Consider the following 25,981-nt stretch of genomic DNA (forward strand, 5'->3'; position numbering starts at 1 on the left):
AAGGCTATATTATTTCCGTTCAAGTTTAACATATTTCTGAAACAATATACTTCACTTGTCGATTCACAATTGTGGATTAATTTGAAATATTACTTTTTACAATTTTATTTTGTTGAATATAAACTATATTTTTTTAATCCTTTGAAGAATTAATAAATAGCTATAATGCAAACATTTTGGTATTTTCAAATGCTATCAAGTACCAAAGGTTGCCGCTTGTTGTAAAGGAAATGACAGATGTTTTTTAGTTAATTGGTTGTTCTTGGTATCACTACTTCGTTAAATAAAATTCACTCGAGTTACGACTCCCGTCTATCAGCTGATGTGTGTGCGAGCCACCAATGCTTTGTGGGACGGTAGCCTAGGACGTATAGGCGAGATTGGTGCGGACTGTCATACCAAAACTAGACAGAATTCATTTCTCAGTTGTTCGTGTCATTAGTTACTTTATTGAAAAATCGAAAAAGTTATGATTTCGACGTAGCCGTTTACTTTGAAATAGTGATTACCCTGTGATATTTTCAAAGTCGTAGTCCGTTCTATAGACCATCTTGCATTTGTAGTGAACGTGAATTAGCCTGAAGATCCGCTAGGTTACGTCAAATTTCCTATGATAGTTGGCTAATGTAATATGGCCGCCTGAAGAAACGACTTTATTCATGTTTTTTGTTGACTAAAGTTTTCGATTTTCTTGAAAGGATGGAGCTGAGAGTTGGAAATAGATATAGGCTGGGACGCAAAATAGGGTCTGGTTCCTTCGGAGACATATACCTCGGTAAGATTCGGCGAACAATCATACTATAAATTGTAAACAAAGACCTGCCTAAAAAAAAGATTTGCCGAGAGCCACACGTTGAACTGCTGTTTTTTATTTTAGGCACAAACATTGCTACAGGAGAAGAAGTAGCTATCAAACTAGAATGTATCAAGACAAGACACCCTCAACTCCATATAGAATCAAAGTTTTACAGAATGATGCAAGGTGGAGGTAAGATATTTTGTAGAATCATTCAAATTAGATATATATATAATCCTATAAACATAAAATAATGAAGGCTATGAAATTTCTAATTATGATGCCCCCTAAAGTTATCTAAATTAATATGAGTGTTTCTGAATTTATGGAAATTGAAACAGTTTAAATATTAATCGGGTGTAAGTTTCTAATTGATATTATTTATGTTTATGCATTGTTTAATTTACAGTGTTATGAAACAGTGTAAATACTTTTTGTTTTTTGTTTCTATGATCTGCGTTGTTATGGTTTTAAATTTGCACTTTTTAATATGGGTTGGGCAAACATTATAGTTACTAAATAACACTGTAATATTTCAAGTGAAACACTGAATGTATTCTTGGTCTATTAGTAATAATACACATTGGCATGTATTAACAAAAGTTCTGATAGTGTTAATTATTACGAATTGTTTCATTATTAGATGCTATGTTATATATGTTTATATTGGAGTCTGTTAGATTATATTATATGTAATTATATTCAATCATAACATTTTCTGAAATTGATGTTTTGCTGTGGTAAATAGAAGAAAATATGATTATTATTGTGAAATGTGACAAAACATCCCACATTGTAAATAAAACTACAGTTTTTAAATAAATTATAACTAGTAAGATATCTGGTAGCTTTTACAGCTTTCATGTAATTATGACTATTATTTTCTTATGTTTCAGTAACCTATGCAAATTATTGTCACCTTATTAATTTGACATTGCTCTTGATATGCTTCAGGGATACAATTGTATAAGAGAGAAGTTTTTATCGGTTTAAATCTTTTTATTTGTAATATAATAATCATTGCTAATAACAAATCTAAATAAATGTGTAAATTCTGTTTTATGATACATTGATTTGATATGCTCATGATACAGCTCAAGGATTTGTTATATCATACTTGCTAGTCAATAATTTTGAAAATTAAAACTTGGAACAAGACCTTAAAGTTATATACAGGGTATTACATAATAACCATAAGTTATTATGGTTTGGGGTCATACCAAATATATTGGAATTAGGAGATTGGATTAAAAATTAGTTGTTACAAACTCTGTAATTTAACTTCTGTAATTTTAGGAAACTCAGGAAGAAAAACATGGGTTTTTATTCGGTATTAAATTGTGTTATATTGTAACTAGTGCTAATGAAGATAAGTTATAATTTTTGTACAAAAGTTAAAAATCAATATCTACCCTTATACCTACCCCTCTAACGATTTTATATTCACGTTGATAGTCTACAAGTTGTTGGGGTGAAATCCCTAGACAATACATAGTTTATCTAATTTGAAGCAACCTAGAGGTCAGTATGGTATTTAAATATATTTTTATTTTTCCTTGTTTGCGACTTTTAATATTTATAATAATTTTATGGAAGATTCTTGTTTAGCACGCATTTTAAATAATCAAAGTAATAGAAATATGGCATCTATTTTGACTGACATCGATAATTGTGAATTATTAATGAAGTACTTTATTTCAAGATCATCAAAAATTCTGCTTCATCTCTATGTTATGTAAAAGGTTGTGTTGATTTCGAACTGTATATCAAGTAGATCTATGAGATGTTTGATATATTATACTTATACATAATTTTATAAAAGCTGACAATTTTTTAAAATAAAAATATAAAGCTTTTTATTAACCTTTTTATTAAATTAAATGTTAATGAAAGTAATCAATCAAAAAAGTTACATTTTAGCTTTAATTTGAAGTTATTTTTGAAGCATATCACTTTTCGAAGATGCCACTAATTAAGACAGTTCGGGATTTTCATCACTATAATCATTTGAAACAGAATTCATTGCTTTTGAAGCAGGCAGTTATTTTTTTATTCAACAAGTCGCTAAATAAATATCATATCAGTTTTCCAATCTTCAGCATAATATTTGGACCATCAGTTGTATTACTACAGTATCAGTATCTAATGAATTGTCGAACCTAGAAAACCCACGAGTCTTAAATTAAAAAATTCTTTGTTAGAAGGAATATTTATATTCATATATTTTTGTTAGAATTGTATTTAATGCATACAAATACGTTAAAAGGAAAACAGGGGATAATAGACATTCCAAAAAAAATAGTTCCGAGTTTTTACAAAATAATCAGTGGTCAACATTTTTTTTATGTTTTAAATACAATTCTTCACTATTCGGCCGGTTGGCGACACTTTTGTGGGCTGGAAAACGGCCTCTATCCGCAAGTGAACATATGTATTTCAGTTATAAACGTGTAGGATTTAAAACAAAATCTTCTATTTTAATATAAACAAAGCACTTAATTCTAAACACTTGTTACATCTCAGAACATAATCGTTTGTATGAGTATATCTAACCTTTTAAATCTATATTAATTTAATAAAATAAGACATCTGTAAAATAATAATTACTATACTTATGTCTCCTCAAATTTTCTATTTTTTGCAATTCTGGGAATTATTTGATGTGCTCTACCATTCATATTATATATAAAATAGCTCTGTTCTTTCATCGGGTCATTGCGTTGGTCTTTTGCGTCATTTGCGGTTTATCTGCGTACATATTGCACGTAGTTTTATCCTACCTCAATAATTTTATACATGGAATTTACTATTTATATTGGTTAACAATTTCTTCAGAGTCTAGGTAAGAATAACGTATGATGATAGTGATAAGACATGACTCATTTGTTATACTTTATTTTTCAAAGAGTTTCGCACTCAATTCGCATTTGTTGACATCTTGTTGACATGAATGTAGTAAGTTCATATCCTACTGGGATGTTGCGAAAGTACAATGGATAGGTTTCTCTGCCATGCTAGTATCCAAGCTAGATAATTCCTGAAGCTTTCTGGGATAATTTACATGTTGGTGACTTACCCTCGTGATCTACCAATACCAAAGATTAATACCTCGTAAATTATTGATCAGAATTTATCGGTGTCCTAAGGTCTGCCATTTAGTTTTAAGTTATGCAGTAACTAAAACAAGAGGTTTCCATGATTAATATCCATGTATGTAATACAATAAATAATAAAAATATGTTTTATTTAATATTATTCTCATATTTTAATTAACGTTGTTTATAAACGTCAACCAGTAATGAATAAACGAGATTAGAGGTTTATATACACGTAGTCATGACTAGATACAATTAAACCACGTTAGAATGAGCACGTGGTAATTCTGTCTATTAACGTATACGTAATCAGTTTCTATTTTCAGTGCGGATGCACTAAAATACCTCATCACTCTCTCAACCTTACTCAATGCATGAATGTTTGTTACAAACCATACGTTCACTCAAAAAAGATTAGTAATTGTCCGTTATGTATCAACTATTTTAATAAATAATTGGCTGTCTGAATATTCTCGAATAGCGTAAATACTTTTGTTTTGAACATATTATTTTTATGTGCTTTATATTAACACTTTTACATTTAGTAATAGGCGATATTAAAAATCTATTGATTATTTGTAATAGTATAAATGAAGCACATTTTATTACATTTCGATAATAATAATGAATGTACTATAAACTTTAGTAGACCATTCAAACTTGAAAGTTAAAATAATGTGAACTCTAGCGTTAATGAATATAAATATCGTTAATAATTAAGTATTGTTTATAGTCGACTATTTACATTCAATGACCCCGCAAGGTTTATATCCTGTTCTTCTCTGCTCGTTTTACATATTGTGCAGTTTGTATACAAATTTTGAACAAACCTACCGTTATTCGTCGCTCTATACATTTACATTCTGTTCTGACGATGACCAAACGAGAATTACAATTTTCCTCGAAAGAACCCACCAATATATAACGCCCAAATTTAAACAGTGAACGATCGGAGGAAAAATATTTTTGCTTTAACTAATTACCAGTTATAATAGGAAACGATACAGCATTATTTTTAAATATTCGGAATGGAATCTTTGACCTGAACGCCGATGAAATAATTACGTTGATTAAGATGTCCACTTTATCTGTTCTGGACAATTCGTACTGAGCGCTTGGAGCGCTTATTGTAAATGTTAAGTTTCAGGCCTCCGTGACACTGCTGATGATTACAGAAGCAAATTATAATTATTATATATTAAATACTTCAAATTTAATAATGATGATAATAATACATTGACATGACAAATAGATACGTTAGGAATTATTTTTTTTAAGAAAATACTATTTCAGACTCACTCGACAATTTTTTAAATGTTGCTAAGGTGGTATATTAATATGTAACGCTTGGAGCTGTTTTGTTTCATAAATGAGTTGAAAGTTGTTGTCTTCGTTGAGTTTTCTTGCAGTAGAACTTGCAATTCTGCATCTTCAAACTGTCCAGGCTGTTCAAGGTGCGGTTGGTGTTTATATCGAAATTACCAATTCTAAAAAGTGTGTATTATACCAATAGTTGTTGTCATTATCACTGAAAAGGCACAGTGTCAGTACTAAAAACGCTACAAATTCATTCCCGTGTTTTCGAAACATTTTTAAGGCTATGAAGCTCCAGACTACATTCATCTAAATAAAAATTATATTTCACAACAGGCAATAGTCCTTGGTTATTATAAAAACAGGAAATTTGTTAAATCGTTGTCCAGTTGTTATCATTATCAATTAATATTAAATGTAAATGAACTTAAATTGTAGGATATCTTTAAATTTGATGGAGAGGAAAAGCCCGGAGGTGTATTATAATGTATTTTCGCAAATATTGTGTCCAATAAAGTGTCAAGGGTTTCTTTTTTTCAACTTGTCTTTTATCTTTTCTATCTCTTAATCTGCTTGTATACAAATAAAAGTATAGTTCAAACGTTATCTGATATAGCAGAAATATTGATCTACTCTAATGTGACTACTTCTGTGGTTGAATACTATTTTATCATTCCTATAAATAAACATTTTCTTTAGTTATTTTCACCTTAATTTGTAAGTATTATATTTAAATATCTGAAAAGTTATCCTTTTTAAAAGTAAGTCTTACACACTGAACTGTGGGACTTCTGCTTGGAATTCACGGACTAGAGGTGTTGAATCTACATTAGTCTAGGAGTCTTTGACCACCTTCAATCCATCATTTGTAACCTTACAGCTTCAGATGCAATAATTTTGTCCAAACTTCACTTAATTACAATAAGGAATGATTGAAGTAACTCCGCAACGATTGCTAATCGAGCATCAATCAATTTGATTTCGGTTAATTGAATGAATTCAAAAGAGAACAGCTTTATCATCTCCCCGGATCCTACCGACTGCGTCAGTTATTAAATATGAAAGGTTTAAAATATCAAACACTTTTATTTTACTGGAAAAAGATGCGACTTGTACGGCGATACTAAACGTAACAAACAAAGCAAACCGTAACAATCGTTCGATATAATATATATTCATAATTATAGTTAGCTATATAAAACTGATTAAATCTCAATTTGTATTTTCAAGTTCAGTAGTATTTTTCAGGTAGAGTATTTCAGCAGTCTGAAATTATTTATAGACAATATAAAAATACTGACCACTCAATATGCATTTTGTTTTAGTATATTTCAAGTTTTGATAAAATTGAAAACTAAACACCTTAAAGACATTTTCGGGATATTCTATCTCATTCGGGAAATGTTTGTTGTTCAATTCCAACTTGCTGCAACCACGCAGCCTTTCTTATGTGTTGGTCAGGCTAGTTTGAAATACTACAGCTATTAATATTTTGTTGTTTTTTATGATGAATAAATATGACAGTCAACAAAAAACTCTTCTTCAAAACAAACAATATACATTTCAAATAGGTTAAGATTCAATTCATAACAACAAAGGGATGACCTAGGTATTCATTGCTTTTATTGTATTTCCGGTGTTTAATTTCGATTTAAGAATTCTTTAGATACGTCAAATTATTCGCTTTGTGAAAGGGCTTTGACTTCGTTATGTGCTATATTTATCACATTCTAGGATAATTAAATATTTGTAATAACCATCTCGTTTTCAACATCATCGTTGTTTTTAATTAACAGTACATATAAATATCAGTAATATGGCAGTAAACAAACATTAGTAATAAACTTATTTGCCTAACACTAATTGATACATTATCCGAAAACTAGTTCTATTAAAAGTGTATAAGGAGAGGCCTTGAATGCAGTTAAAAATGAAGGTTGTTTATTCATATATGTATAAAAATATCGTTACGAAATCGGCTTGATACCGTCAGTTTACCGTTAGTGAACAGTACTCGGCGATTATGCTTATTTTTATTAATGATCGAAATAAATTCAATTTCGTTTTTCCGTGACTATTGTTATTTCTTGGTAAAAATGCAGCCGTGTTATTACAAACCGAACAGTTTTGTTATAACACTTTCGATTAATATCGATCGAAAAATAAGTTATGTAATCGTGACTGTATTCGTTTGAATACGTCATCCAATAATACCCATTTTATATGTTTATTTAGCTGCAAATTTAGTGTAACAGTTGCATATTATAAGTAATGTAAAATATAATTAAATATTATTCATATTGATATATATATATATATATATATATATATATATATATATATATATATATATATAAAAGAAATAATTTATAATATATATATATATATATATATATATATATATATATATATAAAAGAAATAATTTATAATATATATATATATATATATATATATATATATATATAAAAGAAATAATTTATAATATATATATATATATATAGATAGATAGATAGATATAGATATATAGGTATTGATATATTATTAGATTTATAAATTACTTTTAAAGGAATTTTAAAAATTTATAGTTTTAAATTTTATTCAGTGTTGTCAATCGATAGCCGCTACTTGTTAGAAATAAAAACAAAATTTATACTACTAAACGCTACGAAAAATTGACGTCACTTAAGGTTTCCTTAACCATCATTTCCACATTCCGTTAAACTTTTTAGTGCGCTTCGATTTTATTTGAATTATTTATCTTATATTTCACAATTAAAACATTTGTTTTGTACTACACATGGAATGAAAATATAAACTAAAAAATTGAACTAGGATTTATCAAGGCGAAGAACCTAAATTTGCCCGGAATCGATTTGTCGATGGTGACTGTACTGTGACTTTAACTGAAACAATAATTTTGAAAAGAATGCTAGAATTCCTATAGAATTGAAGTGAGGGAATATTCCAGACATATTAATAATGTTATGTAGTAAAATATTAAAGAGTATTTATTAAAAATACTATTGGTATAACACTTGACAAGAAAATGTATATAGTGTAGGTAATAACTCTAAAGAATACCCAATAATACCGTCAGTACAACCGTCAGAGCTGTGACAATAATTAATATTATTGAAATCAAGTGCCCAATATTTGTAAGACAAATTAAACTAGTATCGATGGCAAACCTACTGAAACATTTTATGATGATAATTTGAAAATACAGATGCAAGTGTCTTTGACAGGACTACCAAAATATTCATTTTACATAGTTGATAATAACTAGAACGCAAAAAAGGTTTAAATTATATATATTTGATGATGGATATTTGATTTTCTTCAACTTTTAGCAGCACTGTGGAATGAAAAAGTGTTCGGGTATTATATAAAATAACACACAACTGTACAAATTGTAAAGTTTATTTTAATAGCCTTACACATTTATAGGCAAGTGCAACTGCAATACTTGATGCTTTAACATATTAACTTCACCTATAAATTCTTAAACTAGATCTCTGCTTAGTTTCTTTTACTTGACTTTAATGACAACATTTGTGTTTAATTTCTTTGTATTTTGAGAAAATATGGTCGTTCTGTAGTGAACAGTAGTGAATGCCCATTGAGTTCAGTTAGAAGGTCAATTTTCTTCTGTTTGGTCAATCAAGCATTGTAGAAATGTACTGACTTCATGCACACTTGTATGATCAAACTCATCACATTATATTAAATATAATTTTCCATATTATATGGTAACTGAAAAAAGAATAAAGTTATTAGGGTCTTATATATACAGTAAACAAAACAAATGAGGCCTAACCTCAAATATTATGTTAATGTTATTAAACAGTGTTATTTACCTCGATCTTACGTTAACATAATTTAAGGTACTTAAAAATAGTAAATACTTACATTAGAATGGTCTTATTGCTGCGAATACATTACCGATGTTCAAACTATACCGGCTGGTTCATGCCCTGCAAGATTTAACCATATTACTCTAACTTTTTTTGCTTTGAAACAGAAATAAACAACTTGTTTGGAGTACTTACCGATGTATTATTACATCGAGGAAGTATAAGAATGCATAATTGCAATACAAAATTATTAAAAGAAGGTATCAATAAGATCAGCCATACAAACGATCATGTGCAACCAAAACCAATACGTCATACACAAATTTGGAGCATTTGGGCGTTGGCTGTAAAATGGTAGAATGTTTTCAACAATAAAGTTTTTGATTTCAAAAGTTTCATTGTACTCTAAGAAAAGTATAAAGCAGATCTCTGAGGTATCGCAAAAAGGTAGTTCGACTATTGTTATTTTTGCCCTCATATTACATATTAAATCTTCATGAATATTAAATTATTCAATAAATTCACAGAGTCTTACATTTCCTCCATTCCTCCATAAAAAAAAACTGAAAATTGGACATCATTTGAATATTTTTCTGACTTGGAACGAAAATACACAACTTGTTTGGTGTTTTTATCGATTTATAAATATATTAAGAATCTTCACACCATCGATATACGATAAAATGTCTAATTATAACCCAACATTATTAAAATAATGTATAATTAGGACTTGCGCCCATACAAACCGTACAGTGCATACCGCACAAAATATTCAAGCTTTAGGGGATCATTCCCATATTCTTCAAGCGATTGATAATGGTTTATTGTTACTCCCAACAATTCTTTATATTGTTCTTGCATTTACACGGGTCATCATCGAGTAATTTCTTACAATCCTCGTCTTCAATTAAGTAAGAACCTTACGTGATATATAACCTTTAAACATTTTATTTTTAATGTTTAAATTTTTAAACTCCTATCATATTTCGATATATACATTATTATTAACAAACATGAACAAATCTGTTCATAATTTTGAACACGTAGAACTTTTAGACGTTTTAAACAACTTAATGTCCAGTTCAAAAAATCAATGATTCCCAGCTATATTAATAAAAATGAACATATATTACTTACAATTTCTCCTCAATTTTAACCGAAACCTTTGTTTTCTTTTTATTTACTTTTCAGATTAAATCAATTCCGGATCTGGATGATATGCGCCGCAGCTTAGATTACTATTTTCTGTTTTTACTTCCTTAAACTTTATTTATTAATTCACTAGCGATGTTGTTTTATCGATTAGCCTATGGTCACTGACATTACTCACACATTTATGATTTGGGGTATATTCCCATTACTGATTGTAAATTAATAATTCAATAATATAAGATTTTGATGTAATATTAAAATATTAAAAGTAAAACGTGTCGTTTTCGACAGATTAAACTAAACTAGCCTTTGTCACAAACATTACAGAATTCATTCGGCCTCGCAGATATTTGCTAACTTAACTTATTTCGTAGGATACACTTTGTTATACATTTTGTGTTTACAGTAATATACTGAATAACAAAATAACATCGCGATACAATAACATTTTATATAGAATGTTATTCTATAGATAATGATGTATGTGGATCTAAAAAACAGTGCCTTTTTTTAATTAAAATCTAACTGGTTTTCATGTTTATTAAACGTGGCTCGATTTTATTGCCTTCACAGGTATTCAGTTTGTGGTAATAATATTTTTGCTATATATCCGAAAATGGACCTTGGACAGATAAATCTCAAAAGAAAATTTTTCTCCAATGTGAAATTCATAAGCCGCCAGGAAGATTAGAAAAAGTAGTGACCAGCGGTAGCAGTGATGTTTTTACAAATTTGTAAGTAAAACATTGATTTTCTCAAAAGAAGACATACGAAACTTGAAACAGTAAAATGGAATTTTACTTTATCCAAAACATTTTTTAAGGTTGCTATTTTAATATCCATTTATATTTTCAAACTAATTGACCCGACAGGCGTTGTCCTGTTATGAATATTCAGTTCGAACTGGTATAAATGATTTTTAGAAAAATATTTCGAAAACATAGTTTTTATTTTAATCCTTTTTGATGGACAACATTGTTAGTTTTTGTTTTCTAGCGCGTAAATAAGTAATGTTGATGGTTTTCGATCTTTCGAACTAAGACGTTTACAATGAAGCATTAATTTTAATTGAGGACATGTGCTTGATACTTATCAGCGAAGGATTGATACAAACGCCCAATGAACAACGCATTTAATGAAGAGTTGTAAAGTAAAACCTGATACGATTCCGAGACATTTAAAGAAATCGTTCAAAGAAGCGTTTCCCTTTTAAATCAACAACGATGGAACTGCCGGATTTTTCCTTTATTTTTAATATCATGATTTTGGCAACGATTCAATCGCAAAATTGTACTTGCTTCATCGTCTTCGTTCTTGGAAGGCAATCGAACATCTCATTTAACACTCAAGCTGCCGTTGATCATGCAAATTAATGAAGCTTCAAATTTCAACCTTTCAAGAAATTCTCCGATGGTCAAAGTGTTTCTTCAAAGAAAATTAATGAATGCACAATAACGTCTTTGGATACTTGGAACAAAGAGTCTTAAAGACTCTTAAATGCCTCGTCAGTTTGACTTGATCGTATATATCTTTGACTTGCATCATTGCGAGTTCTACAACCTAACACATGAGCTGAAAAGTCCCGGGTGTAACAAAGGAAATGCGACTTTTTTTTGTTAAAAATTGACTTTATTCATCAACGTATCTCTATCAAGAACCACACAATTATTCCAGCGCCGCTCTAACATTTCAATACCACTTTTGTAGAACGATTTATCTTTTGCCTCAATTTCAGCGATAACCTCTTCATTCGAGCTAAATTTCTTACCGGTGAGCATTTTTTTGAGGGCTAGTCGCGAGCCAAATCTAGCGAAACGGTGGACGTGGGAGCAATTCGAAGTTCATTTCATATAGTTTTGCCATTATTTTGATTGACTTGTGACATGGGGTGTTGTCTTGATGAAACAAACTTTTTTCTTTGCCATATGTAGTCGTTTCTTTGCAATTTCGGCCTTCAAACGCTACAATAACGCTATATAATATTCACTGTTGATAATATTTCCCTTCTCGAGGTGAATATTACACCACGCGCATCCCAAGATAAAACCAAGGCCATAACCTTTCCAGCCGGTTGTTGTACTTTCGGTCGCTTTGAACGAGGTTCAGCAGTTGCTGACCATTCAGATGACAATCGTTTTGGTTCCGGAGTGAAGTGATGGAACCATGTTTCATCCATTGTCACATATCGACTCAAAAATGCAGGTTTGTTACGTTTAAACATGGCCAAACACTGCTCAGAATCATCAACACGTTCTTGTTTTTAGTCAACAGTGAACAGACGCGGCACTCACTTTGAATAGAGCTTTCACATAGTGAAATACGTATGCAATATAAAGCCAACGAGTTATTTCGATATCTTTACGATGTTAGCTAACTCACGCAACTTCGCTGCTCAATCGTTTAAAACGATTTTGTGGATTTTTTGATGTTTTCTAGTGTGTCTACCTCATTTGGACGTTTACTGCGTTCTGCATTATCGGTGTCTCTACGACCACATTTAAAGTCAGCAAACTAACGTTTTATTGTTGTTTCTGATGGAGCGGAATCCTTATAACACTTTTCAAACCATTGCTTCGCTTGAACGGTATTTTTTCCCATCAAGAAGCAGTGCAAAATTAAAACACGAAAATGTCATTGATCCATTGTTTTGATAATAACAAAAGTAGTGTCACTCTTAGCACAATAACTCACAAACATATGAGTAGAATATCATGAAATTTTAACTGTTAAGTTAGTAAGTAAGTAAACACACACAGACGTATATAATAGATATATAGGTATCCACAGAATAGACTTAGAATGCGATCCCCATGTATAAATCGATAATTAAGTTTTGTTCGTCCATAGTTTTTGTCTTAAATATTATAAAATAAAATACTATAAATTAAAAAAAGGCTATATATTCTACAAAATTTTCCGTTTTTGCCCTTTGTAATGCTATTTATTTTTTTCACCTGCCAGAACAAGCATTGATTATCCTTATTATTATTTTTCTTATTACATTGCCTTTGCTTAGTACGTTGTGCACAATTAATCATTTTCAAAAAAATCGCCGTTTGCTGACGATATCTGAATGAGAATGTTCGTTAAATTTGGTTTTGTACATTCTTTTGACAATAAATAAAAACGTCTAGAGATAGCTTCCCACACGAATGAAAGACTTACTATTAAAATCACAGTTAGGAATTGCATCTTGGTTAAGCAGTGATATTCTACATTTGGGTCCATAATCATCTGGTCCTTGTGTTCGAAAATTTCATGTAGGAGATCATTTAAATTTTAAAAAGTGTTTCTGCGCTGGAGCAAAATCCTTTGGAAAATATTTAATTTAATTGAACCTTCATATACTGGAATATAACACTCATTTTATAATTTAGCCTTTAAACCAATAATATTAAATTTCCTTACAATTATACACAAAAATGGAAAAAACATATACAACGTCTCACAAAATTTCAAATCGAAGATATAAAAGAAATCTGTAATCTTTTTATCTTCGGCCGTCTAGTGATTCGAATGCACAAAACGTGATTGCAGATGTGCCAATTTAAGTTCCCATTCTATGCTTTGTGGTGACATTTTAAAGAACCAAATTCAAATGAAAATAAAAAATTGACTTTCTTAATTTTGTGTGTACATACCACATGTTAATCTATAAAAACTTGCTAAAAATCAATATTACGTTAAACATTTAATACAAGGCGTGATTGCGATTAACAAAGTACTCACTTAACAAACTCAAAGTTCGATAAACGTTCATATCGAATGGGCTGTGTACTAAGAAATTAATAAATGATTTTTTTTATCGACAAATGCCGACCGATACAGCTGTAAAACGACATTTCCCAAACTGTCTCTGTGAATTGCACGAACTTTAAATGCTTGTTAATGCTTACTAAATGCTTTCTTACCTTTTTCAATTATCTTAATTTTTCTTACATAGTTCCTTGGTTCCTTGGTATAGATTCTAAAAATGTAGTTTTAACATTTTTACATATAAAAATTCAACTAACGTATATCTGTTATGGTTACGTTACAGTAGGAACCGTTGCAACCAATGTAACAATAACCGTTACTATGGTAACATTTTCAGTCTAGTAAATTTTATTCCTTTTGGATTTGTTACTTTTTATAACATTTTTTCAATTACTTTTAATTAATTAATGCGTTTTATTACTGTATGCTAACATCTTATCTGCTCTAAAAATATTTTATCAATTTATATTTATTTTTGTTTACAGTTAAAGTAGATTATACTTTAATTAATAGTCAGTTTTTTCCAAATTTTCGAAATGATAGGGAGGGGATGGAGCCTGTAAGTCTATTAAATATCTCTGCAAATATGCTATTAACTATGTATATGAGGTAAACGATAACAGGTCAATTGAAAAGTCCTCGGCCTGACACGTAGATGGCGCTACTAGAATTAAATCCATATCTTTTTTAGTTAGCCCTAACCCTCAAAAGATGCATGCATAAATTTGGCAGCCGTCGAATCATTAGTTTGTGAATATAGCATTTTGAGTGAAGCAACTTTTGTTATTCTGAAAAAATGGATAAAAAGGAATTTCGCGTGTTGATAAAATATTACCTTTTGAAGGGAAAAAATACAGTTGAAGCCAAAACTGCCTCAGGAAGTTCGCATATGCTGCCACCATATGCGAACTCGAAAAATAGAACCTATCTTGACACACGGATTGAAGATCTTAGTTCAAGGTGTCAAATAACAAATAACAATCCTTCTAAGCTGCTATCTGCAGCGAAGCAAACAAACATTAGCTATATTACGTATAATATATACGCATTTTAAATTTATATTTATTGTCATGCTGAAACTAAATATTTAAAATTTTACATCTATGTTCCAAAATCAAATTTTGATTTCATGTGACCAATGAAGCCTAAAAATGGTGGTAGTTTTTGTTTTTATATTGTATTTGTTAAGAAAATTATTAAAAATAAATATAAAAACTCGGCATTTCAAATATCGCTATAAGAAATTAAATTCATGCGCTTTGTTTCATTATTGATTAAGAAACCACAAATTTATGATTAGTTCATTTTATTATAATCTAACATTAGTCAGACAGTACTTTTACTTGTGTTCCTTTTAGTTTTTTAGAACTTTATTCGGTTAAATCAGATAGATAAAATACTGCCATACAAACTTCTGTTTTTAGACTTTACAGCTGTTACTATATATGAGACGTATGTTATTAATTTTTTGTAGATAATTAATAGATCGTATGAACAGCAGCCTTTATTTTATAAAAAATCATCATTTTTATGGCAGTACTCCAATACCGATAAAAATAATTTACTATTACGAATCTGTCAAAAATATTGTGTCGTGGTAAACCACCATCAAACAACTTTAAAATGTTTTGAATTATAATTATATTAGGCTTATAAATTAATCTAATAGATCCACTTTTCATCGCCATTAACAATACAGTTTTAAAAAAAACCTCTCTGGACCATTCCCATGCTCATCAAGCGATTGGAAATGGTTTCTTTACTCTCGACAATTCTGCATAATCTTCTTGCCTTTTTCACGTATTATTTTGGAGGAATATCTTTAAAACCTCCACAAAATCACCACTTTTAAAATGTCGAAACTAATAGTCACTTGTGGAAACGATAGTGCCTATGTTTCCATAAGCTTCACACAGCATTGGATAACCTTCAGTCGTTCCTTTTTTCAACTTGAAGTAAAAACTGTACTAATCCAGACATTTTCAACACACTGGAAAAAATGTTAGGTTGCAACATGAAGTTGGTTAAAAATGTACTCGATGCTCTAACACACACTAACACCATCTGTTTTTAATCTATATCTATAAAATGTACTACTTAGGCAACTATTTGAAGCTGTTTTCCAGACACACCGGATTTCGAAGGTTTTGATCTCTACTGATTTTGCGTATATTTGTGCTCTTAACTACAGCTCATATTCAACTATATCTGGGGCGTACAGAAGTTTCAAAACGGTTCGAAAACAACGTCAAATAGTTGCCCAATTAACATAACTATGTTAAGCACAGGTTTTACAAACTAATGTAGGTACTATTAAAAATTTATATACTTATAAAGGGGCCTGGGTTAACACTGTATAAGTCTTGTATTATACTATAAATAGCTATATATATATAGATATATTTTATTTATGATAAGTCTCGATCTAATGGTTCGAATGATATCCAGATAAAAATATATTTGTTAGAAATATTTCACCGATATTTTACCTTTTTTTATTACAAGCTCCATGGTTGCTATTTAAACCGATGAACTATTTTAAATGTTAGCCAAAAAAAGATTTTGATTTAGATGTTAGATTAGATATTTTGTTTCTCATCGATATACGTTCTTCATATTTTTAAACTGTTTGTACTTTAAAATTGCAATGCTTTTGCACAAATTAAACAGTAATATAAAAAAAAGATGTGAAAATTGAAGAAACGATCTGTGTACCATTATATTACAAGGGGCATGGCATGTCGTCTTATAGATTTCAGAGCAGATGGTTCAGAAAATGTTCAAATATACATAATGTTATTCTTGGAAATATCCGTTGGCGTATTGAAGTATAGCAAAAATTAAGTCTTCTTTACCAAAGCGACTAAAACGCTATGAAATATATTGTATATTATAAAAGGTCAATTGAAAAGTCCCCGGCCTACCATAGTAAAACTAATTTTTTTGGCAAAATTAGTTTTTTTATTCAACTTAATTGACTTCAAGGGTGATAACACTGTTTATAGCGACCCTCCAACTTTTAATTATATAATTTTTGTAATACGATTTGTCTTTAGCTTAAATAGTCGCTGGGTGTCAGATCTGGAGAATACAGTGGATGAGGAAGCAATTCGAAGCCAAATTCATGGATTTTTGCCTTCGTTTTCACTGACTTGTGACACGGCGCATTGTCTTGGTGAAGCAGCACTTTCTTTTTCTTCAAATGCGGTCTATTTTCGGCAATTTGGACCTTCATACGGTCCAATAACGCTATGTAATAGTCGCTGTTGATGGTCCTTTCTTTTTCAAGATAGTCAATAAATATTGCAAAATGCAGACGCCATAACCGTGCCAACCAAGTGTTGCGTCTTCCCGCGCTTTGGAGCGGGTTCATCGTATGCAGTCCACTCGGATGACTGTCGATTGGACTTCGGAGTGAAATGATGGAGCCATGTTTCATCCATTGTCACATATCGACGCAAAAACAATAAAATTACTAGCTTTCTAGATTCGCCATTTCAAATGGACTTACCGTATGAGAAATTAACGATCAAAAAAGTTAAACAAACAATAATTTAACTTATATTTTATTTAACAATAATTTAAGAGAGAGATTAATATTAAAAAGCTCCTGGTTATGACTTAATTACTGGTAAAATTTTAAAAGAACTATCAGAAAAGGATATAAAACTATTAACATTTATATTTAATGCTATGCTACGAATTAATTACTTAAAATAAACACTGACCTAAATGCCAAAAGATATTGTTGCGCTGCTTTTCTAGATATATCTCAGGCTTAACAAAGTATGGCATAGCCTGTATGCCATACTGCAGGTTAAACTAAAGAAACTTCTCTCTCATCCGGACTGTCAGTTATTAAAATCGTATCTTACTGATAGACATTTTATTGTTAATCAAGGCTATGAACATACCGAATTAAATCCCATATATTCAGGAGTTCCGCAAGGTAGTGTACTGGGTCCAGTACTGTATCTTCTGTATAAGGCCGATCTGTCCACCACAAAAATAACTACTGTGGCAACATACGCAGACGACACAGCAATCTTAGCATCCCATAAAGATCCAGTTACAGCATCAATAAACCTACAAACCCACTTGAAGCAAATACAAGTATGGTTGAAGACATGGCGCATTAAAGCCAATGAAACAAAATCCACCCATGTAACGTTTACCCTGCGTAGAAGAACATGTCCACCAGTGAATATCAATCATCGTTCAACTCCCCCAAGCAGAGCATGTTAAATATCTTGGTAGGCACTTAGATCGATGCCTAACCTGGAAGAAGCACATATTCTCTAAACAAAGACAACTTGGACTTAAATTATATCAAATGTATTGGCTCATCGGGCGCAGATCCAAATTATCATTAGATAACAAGGTATTGCTGTATGAGTCTATACTCAAGCCTATTTGGTCATATGGGATCCAACTATCTAAAATCTAATATATCCATCATTCAACGGTTCCAAAATAAAGTGTTGCGTGCCATTGTTGATGCTCCCTACTATATTTCAAATAAAGTGTTACAGCGCGATATTCTTCTAGAATTTATAACGAGTGTAATTCAACGTGTTTGTGTGAAGTACTTCGAAAGAGTGTTAGTGCATCTCAACATAGTCGCTGATCTGATTACTGGACATATACAGACTTTAGAATAAGGCTAATTAATTAAGATAATATTTTATACAGGAGATCTCTTAATGACTTGATTTTCTACATGTAATGTATATATAATATAGACATAAGAAATACTTATTGCCACTAGGTAGTAGAAGAGAAAAAAAAAGAAATGTCACCACGTCTAAACTTAGCATACCAATCCTTGATGGTTGATTTTCCTGGGGCAGTGTCCGGAAACTCGGTATGAAGCCAATTTTTTGCTTCAACTGTATTTTTTCTCTTCAAAAAACTATATTTTATCAACACGTGAAATTCCTTTTTATCCATTTTTTCACAATAACAAAAGTTGCTTCACTCAAAATGCTATAATTCACAAACTAATGATCCGACAGCTGTCAAGCTGTGTTTATACACGCGTCTTTTGATGGTTAGGGTTAACTAAAAAATATATGGATTTAATTCTAGTAGCGACATCTATGTGTCAGGCCGTGGACTTTTCAATTGACCTGTTAACTAATTTTTAGGTTTTGTATAATAAATTACTTAAATGTACTTTTTGACTACTTAGAGAAATATATCAGTCAATATATTTTATTTCATAATGAAATAACTATGAAATTTCTAAACTTATTGTTTTGTTTTTTCGCAGTGGGCATACCTCAAATCAAATGGTGTGGTTCGGAGGGTGATTATAACGTGATGGTGATGGAATTGCTAGGACCCTCGCTCGAAGATCTATTTAATTTTTGTACCAGACGATTCTCGCTCAAAACAGTTCTTTTGCTGGCAGACCAACTCATTTCTCGAACAGATTTTATACATTCGAGAAATTTTATTCATAGGTAATAACATATATTTTTAAATTAACTTTGATAATCCTTAAAATGAGTCAAAGGTCGTTTATTTACTTGTTTTTACATTATTTTAGAGATATTAAACCTGACAATTTCTTGATGGGCCTAGGAAAGAAAGGTAACTTAGTGTATATTATAGATTTTGGATTAGCGAAGAAATATAGAGACGGTCGTACGCACATGCATATACCTTACAAAGAAAACAAAAATCTTACAGGTGAGTGGTGGTTGATTTGTATAAATTTCATATCTTCATATATATGATTAAAATAGTTAAAATATATAAATCTACATAATCATGTGTATATTTATAATTAATTGTTCTTGCGTCAGAATCATTCTTATCATTTAATTAGGTAACTTGGTATGATTCGTTATTTTATTTTAGTTTTTCATCTTTCTTAAACAGCGTTACTGTGTCGACACAGTAACGTCAGATTGGCATTTACCTATTTTCGCACTTTTTTCTATTTCGGAACCGTGCATCAACTGAATGATAATCAGAAGGCTCGATATTTCCATTTAGTATATTTTTATATCCATATCTCCTGGATATTGAGATCGAGCATTGTTGTGCAAGATGATAACTACATTTGTTACTTCAATTGTCAATAATAACTAAAATACTAATAATCTAGGGAAAATGTAACTCGTGCCAGACCAACGTCAAAAATGTCAAATTTGATACAGAACTAAAATTACAGATATTGAATAGCACCGATAATAATTAGTTAAGCCCTGGTCATATGTTTTATGTTGATTTTCGAAAGTGATCACTATTGATAATTACTAATTTATATTTTTGGGAATTGAGTGGTTATTCTTATCTTAACATTTGTAAGTTGTTTCTGGAAGTTGCAACACCTGAATTTTTAAATCAAACCTATTGATTCTTGTTATATTGATTTGAAAAATGTATATAAATTTTGATCCTTGTTGTGTCTTGAAAATGACTCGCTACCTTTTTAAAACTTTCCTAGGAGATGCATATTTTTCTAATTATATTTACACTTAATGTTAACTATAAATTCCAATTAACTGTGTTCTTCACTGTCAATTTCCTATTATATGAGTTAGGTGTTACCACATCTTTTGTTCTGGTATCAAATTTTAAATTGTAGAAAAATATGTCAGTGTAGTTGTTAATGTAACAATTTGTATTGACGTTTTATTTCTCTCTTTCTGTTCATCATTTGTTTCTGTCATATTAATGGTCGATCGTCGCCAAATAATAATAAGCAGGCAGACGCTTATAAATAATTTCGCTATGTTTATATTTCTATATACGTTAACATATACGTGTTTTGGTCGCAGCTGATTTAAAATAAACTCAAATTAGTAATAAATCTCCTTAATAATAATTAGTAATAATAAATCGCCATGCTGTTTTTAATAATTTGATTAGAGGGACAGTTTATTTTAAAGGATAATATTATTTCTGAATTGTATTTTTCAAGGTTTTTTTAAAAGGAATGTTTTCAAAGTTATCAATACAAAATTATTTTATAGTAATTGATTTTCTTGTACCTTAATTTAAGTCGTCTCTATATTGTGTCAAAACCTTTCAACTGACCTTACTTGTAACTTTTCTTTTTACTAGACGGGCAATATAACGGGTTTGAAATACTTCAGAAATGATGTTTATGTAATGCATGTTGCCAAGTTTTATAGTTTTCGTTAATTTCACTACAAAACTTTATATTTACAAGTTTTATTTACTTAATTCCATGTTTGATTATTTAAAATTTGTCAAATTATTTCAAGATTCCAACTTTTTAATATTTCTCATTAAAGTGTTTTAGATGGAGTAAATTAAATTGTGTGAAATGATACTAATTATTGATGGAAATCATTGTAATTTAATATTGTATTAAATTTTATTTTGGTAATTTGATAAATGTAATAAATAATTAATCACACTTAAAATGACGCATTTTATTCGACATACATAATGATTCAAGTAATTCAATTATCAATTTAAGTAAAACATAATTTCTTTTATTCCAGGTACTGCCAGATATGCCAGCATAAACACTCATTTAGGAATAGAACAATCCAGAAGAGACGATTTAGAGTCTCTAGGTTATGTGCTAATGTATTTCAATAAAGGATCTCTACCTTGGCAAGGCCTAAAGGCTGCAACCAAAAGGCAAAAATATGAAAGGATTTCAGAGAAGAAAATGTCAACTCCTATCGAAGAATTATGTAAAGTAAGAATACAAATTATCGCTCACGATTTTTTATCCAACTACAAGACTATTTTGATTTATGAGTACATACTAGTTTATAAAATAACATTAATATTAACAATTTATAGGGTTATCCATCAGAATTTTCTTCATATTTGAGCTACTGTCGGCAGTTAAGGTTTGAAGAACGACCTGATTATAGTTACTTAAGGCAAATATTTAGGACGTTATTCCATAGGCAAGGTTTTACATACGATTATGTATTTGATTGGAATATGCTAAAATTTGGTAAATATTTACATTAATTAAATAACTGTATTTAAATTATAGCTTACCTTTAAATTAGGAGAGCGTTTTTTTACGTAACGTAACGATATAAATAAATACGTTTTCTCGTTTTTTTTTATCAACCAATAAATGGGGCAATTTGCTGCTTACTAGTCAGTAATTTTTAATTTTCAAACATATTTTCATTTTTTTTTGTTAATTCATGTGGTATTATTACATTCCAGTAAAGTATTTAAATGAAAACTTATAATTGACACTTGACAGTTTATTGCAAGTCTGAAAACTTTTTAAAAATGCAAATATTGGAAAACATTGAATTGCTTGATATTAATGTTTATTTATTTATTGTCCGGGTCCGGTATGTGTGTATATATGATTTGCACTTGTATTTTCCCCATGTTTTCAAATTCATTTTAAGCTAAATGTGGACGTTTTTATTTACGTAATGATGATATTTTAATACTATTAAGTCGATATTCCTTAATTACATTCTCATTTTGCATTTCAATACGCTTAGGAATTATATTTTTACTTCTAACGTTTAAAATTCTAAATTTTATATTTTTCCGACCAAAAACACAGTAAGATATAAAAAAAATATAAAATTTCAGATACTGTTTTAAAATAAACTCTAAACTAACAAAATGACATTAATTAACTTGCTATATACTTTCTTAACTCTAGATTATAATTATTTTCCTATATAATGTAGTTTAATTAAGTATATTAATAACTTTATGAAATTTTTTGTATCAAAAATTTTATTGGTTGAAATATGATTGTAGGAGGATCGCGAGGAAGTCATTGTGAAGACAATACTGGTAGATCTGCACAACGATATGGTACACACGTAGCTAGTGCAATAGCAGGAGCAACCGCCGATACCACGGCAGCTCCATCCCAACAACAGAGAGGACGTCGAGCACATGATGCTCCTGCCCCTAATCCCACAGAAGATGTTATAACTAGTAGTAAGTGAATATTATATATATATATATTTCCAGATTTGTAAGATTTTTTATCTAGATTCACCAAGAATGTATGATAGCCATGAAAGAAGAGTGTCAATGCGTCTGAGGGCAGGGCCGAACGCTTCAACGTCAGACCTGAGCACATCAAAACAAGCAAAGTGAGTTACTTAAACATCTTTCACATACATTTAAATTCATTTACTTTTAACTTATTTATAGTATTTTTGGGATAGTACCAAGATTGTGATATAGAAAAAATCTTGTCTTTTGATTAATTTATTTAATTTTGAAGCAATCTAAAGCATTCTTGGTAACGTTTTTCTTATCTGTAATTATTCCCTTAGATTCATACATTTTCATTTTATTAATATCGTAAAAAAAATATAATCATATTTTTATGCACTAATGTTTTTTTGCTAATATATATGTATACTGAAAAAGAGAATAAAGTGAACTAATTTTACCATCTTATTTTTCTCTTTTTCATCGCTATTAATCAATTGCACCATCACCATCATTCAACCATCTACCTGCTTAAACAAAACCTATGTGCGTTTTGTTTGTTTGTTCTGGAAGCGCCTCCGGTGTAGCGATGGCACCACCGTCGGTACCAACCCAACCCCAGGGAGGCGGTCCTAGGCGGGGCAGTTCTTCTAAAGATCCTCCCGGACGCATGAAAAAATGAGGTTGAAGATCGAAACACTTTTGGTAAAACAAAACCACAAATATTGGAAAATAGCAAGGCGGAATATGGTTATTATTTTTTAGGCTCTATAATTTATGTTTAGTGCCTAATATATATTTTTTAAATTTAATGAACGGGTTTCTTCGTCGGATTTTATGTTGTCGAATAGAAACTTATGTTTTTTTTTGTTCGGAATGTTAAGTTTACCCGCAAGGAAGTATTAGCCATAAATCGTCAGTGTATTTACTAGGACATTTTTTTTGGGGGGCTTAAATTAGAGTGCAGTTTGTACAGGTGCTTGTGTGATGTATGGATTTTCCCCATTTGTTTTTTACATGCAACAGGTGAAGTCGTTACAAAATATTTAGTGTACAGATACAGAAAAATTATATTCACTGGACAGAAAAGATAGTTTGATTATTTTGAAAGGTCAGAATTTTACTTAAAGCCATAAGATAATCAAGCCATCAGTACCTGTTGAAGTAAGAATTGAATGAAGATATATAATACAAAACATTTTCATGGTATGCATTTTATATTTAACTCTATATTTGGCAACAAATATGTTTTATCAACTTTTCACCTTAAACTTGTATGTGATCTTATTTAAAAATTATACTTGAATGTAGGGATGTAGAGTAATGGCGTTTATCCTAAGTTGTAAATTTCCTTATTGAACCAGTTAATAGTTATTGTTATTAAAGAGGTTGTGACTTATTTCCTCATTTGAGTTCATCTTGTTTTGTTTAATGTGTGAATTTTGTTTATGTATTTTAGAATACCCAAGACCTAACATAATCTGTAACTTCTGCTGTAGAGATATACAGCTTTTTATGTGATAAATTTTGTAGTGTTTTCAATGAAATATGTTGTTAATCTTGAATAAAGAAAATTAACGCTTGTCCCATTAATAGTGCAATGAATACCAAGGGGAAATCGCCATGTCTCTGGTTTTGTTTGATTACTTGGTTTATTGTATAATTCACGATATTATGTGTGAGTAAGCAACAATTTTGCATTTCTTGCAGATTTGACAGTGTTTGTGTGCGGAAATATAAATGGAAAAATTAATAATTTCAAGACTAAGTAATACTTGTAATCAGTGGGAAAAACATTGTACATATCTAGACTGACTTTGTGTATTTTATGTATAGAATAATTTAGTTTTGTGAAGAAATGAAATTGAAATTTTTATAAAAATTACTGATAACCTAACTGAATGTCTACCTATTTTGATTCATTTTGTTTTCAAATACAAAGTGGTTCAAATTTTTGTCATTGTTTAATATCCTTTGTAGATGTAAAAACTACACCCATTAAGTTTGCATACTTTTAACTGTTAATGTTCGAAAATACTTTATCATTTTATAAACCAAATATTAACAGCAACAAAACATTGAACCATACCATTATCATTACCTACTAATCGTAAGTAAAATAAGGATATTTTATTCTTCAATATATTTTTTTTTGTAGTAAAAATGAAGGAAATTATTAAGACAAAAATGTATGACTTGACAGGTGGCCTGATGTTTTCTATTTTGTTAAACAAACATATGTCCACTGGTGTTGTTTGAGAACCACTTCAAACAATAATAATTTAAGTTCCTTGTAAACATTCAAATTAGTTCTCAATATATTACATATACTTATATTTAGTAACTAACATTATCATGCATTGTCAACATTAAAGTCATACTGAAATTAAATGTTTTTTTTTTCCTATAAATAATTTGATTGTGAAGTAAACAAACGTCGCAGTATATAAAAAATACTAATTTAACTACTGAGAAATTAAGGCTTTTTAGCTAAACCGATTTTCCAATATCAGGTAAGTCATATCTTCTACTAGTTAATAAATTGCTAATTGAGTTAAGATATAGGGATGGCCAAACATTTCTTACAGCGCGGATATAGAAATATCTCGCTAATCTAATCGAGGGAAACGCACAAACTTCAAAGGCGCGTACAAAGTACAAACAATACAAAAATAATATAATTTTCTGACATACAAAAAATTAAATTACCAACAAAACAAATCTAAATTAATATTACTTTTTTTTACATATTTTAAAGTTTCCTTTTACCAACTATGGGTTTATCTGGACTGGACCTACTATTTAACGTGGGCTCCGAACCACGGTCCTCGGGGTTAAGCCTACTGACTGGCGAGTGACCAACTTAGAAATCATCCCAGGAGATATCCGGTCTTACCCAGCCTGGTCACTAGCGTGACTGGGATCATTTTCCTTATCGGATTTTACACTCTTGCCTAGAACAATCACAACATAAACTTACGACCATACCCCAGAGAATTCGAACCCGCGGCTATCGCAACAGTAGTTGGACCGTCCTGTTGCCTTTACCACTGCGCCACCAATTAATACTGTTTAGGTTTGGCAC

The 25,981-nt window shown here is 30.2% G+C and overlaps 1 protein-coding gene across 3 annotated transcripts; it reads left to right on the forward strand.

The window, feature by feature from the left end:
- The first annotated feature begins 340 nt into the window (after nucleotides 1-340).
- dco (discs overgrown casein kinase 1) lies at nucleotides 341-25,287 on the forward strand. 3 transcript variants are annotated; one of them, XM_076419528.1, is made up of 9 exons: nucleotides 341-775; nucleotides 878-988; nucleotides 19,241-19,433; nucleotides 19,520-19,662; nucleotides 21,453-21,655; nucleotides 21,763-21,922; nucleotides 22,708-22,893; nucleotides 22,949-23,051; nucleotides 23,470-25,287. In XM_076419528.1, the coding sequence occupies exons 1-9, from the start codon at nucleotides 700-702 to the stop codon at nucleotides 23,576-23,578; spliced, it is 1,284 nt and encodes a 427-aa protein (XP_076275643.1). In that variant the 5' UTR covers nucleotides 341-699; the 3' UTR covers nucleotides 23,579-25,287. The 3 variants fall into 3 exon arrangements, with proteins under 3 accessions (XP_076275643.1, XP_076275644.1, XP_076275646.1); XM_076419529.1 differs by having other exon boundaries at nucleotides 24,607-25,287; XM_076419531.1 differs by having other exon boundaries at nucleotides 25,055-25,287.
- Nucleotides 25,288-25,981: the final 694 nt, after the last annotated feature.

Source organism: Rhynchophorus ferrugineus, unplaced genomic scaffold (genome assembly GCF_030347505.1).
Source record: "Rhynchophorus ferrugineus isolate W39M unplaced genomic scaffold, kcgeb_rfMv2 rfM1, whole genome shotgun sequence".
NCBI lineage: Eukaryota > Metazoa > Arthropoda > Insecta > Coleoptera > Curculionidae > Rhynchophorus > Rhynchophorus ferrugineus.

Bases quoted from the DNA above. Each gene is read 5' to 3' on its own strand.
- dco (XM_076419528.1), top strand. From the start codon at position 700: ATGGAGCTGAGAGTTGGAAATAGATATAGGCTGGGACGCAAAATAGGG. The intron at 19,434-19,519 runs GTAATAACATAT...ACATTATTTTAG, and splicing joins TCGAGAAATTTTATTCATAG to AGATATTAAACCTGACAATT. The intron at 19,663-21,452 runs GTGAGTGGTGGT...CTTTTATTCCAG, and splicing joins AGAAAACAAAAATCTTACAG to GTACTGCCAGATATGCCAGC.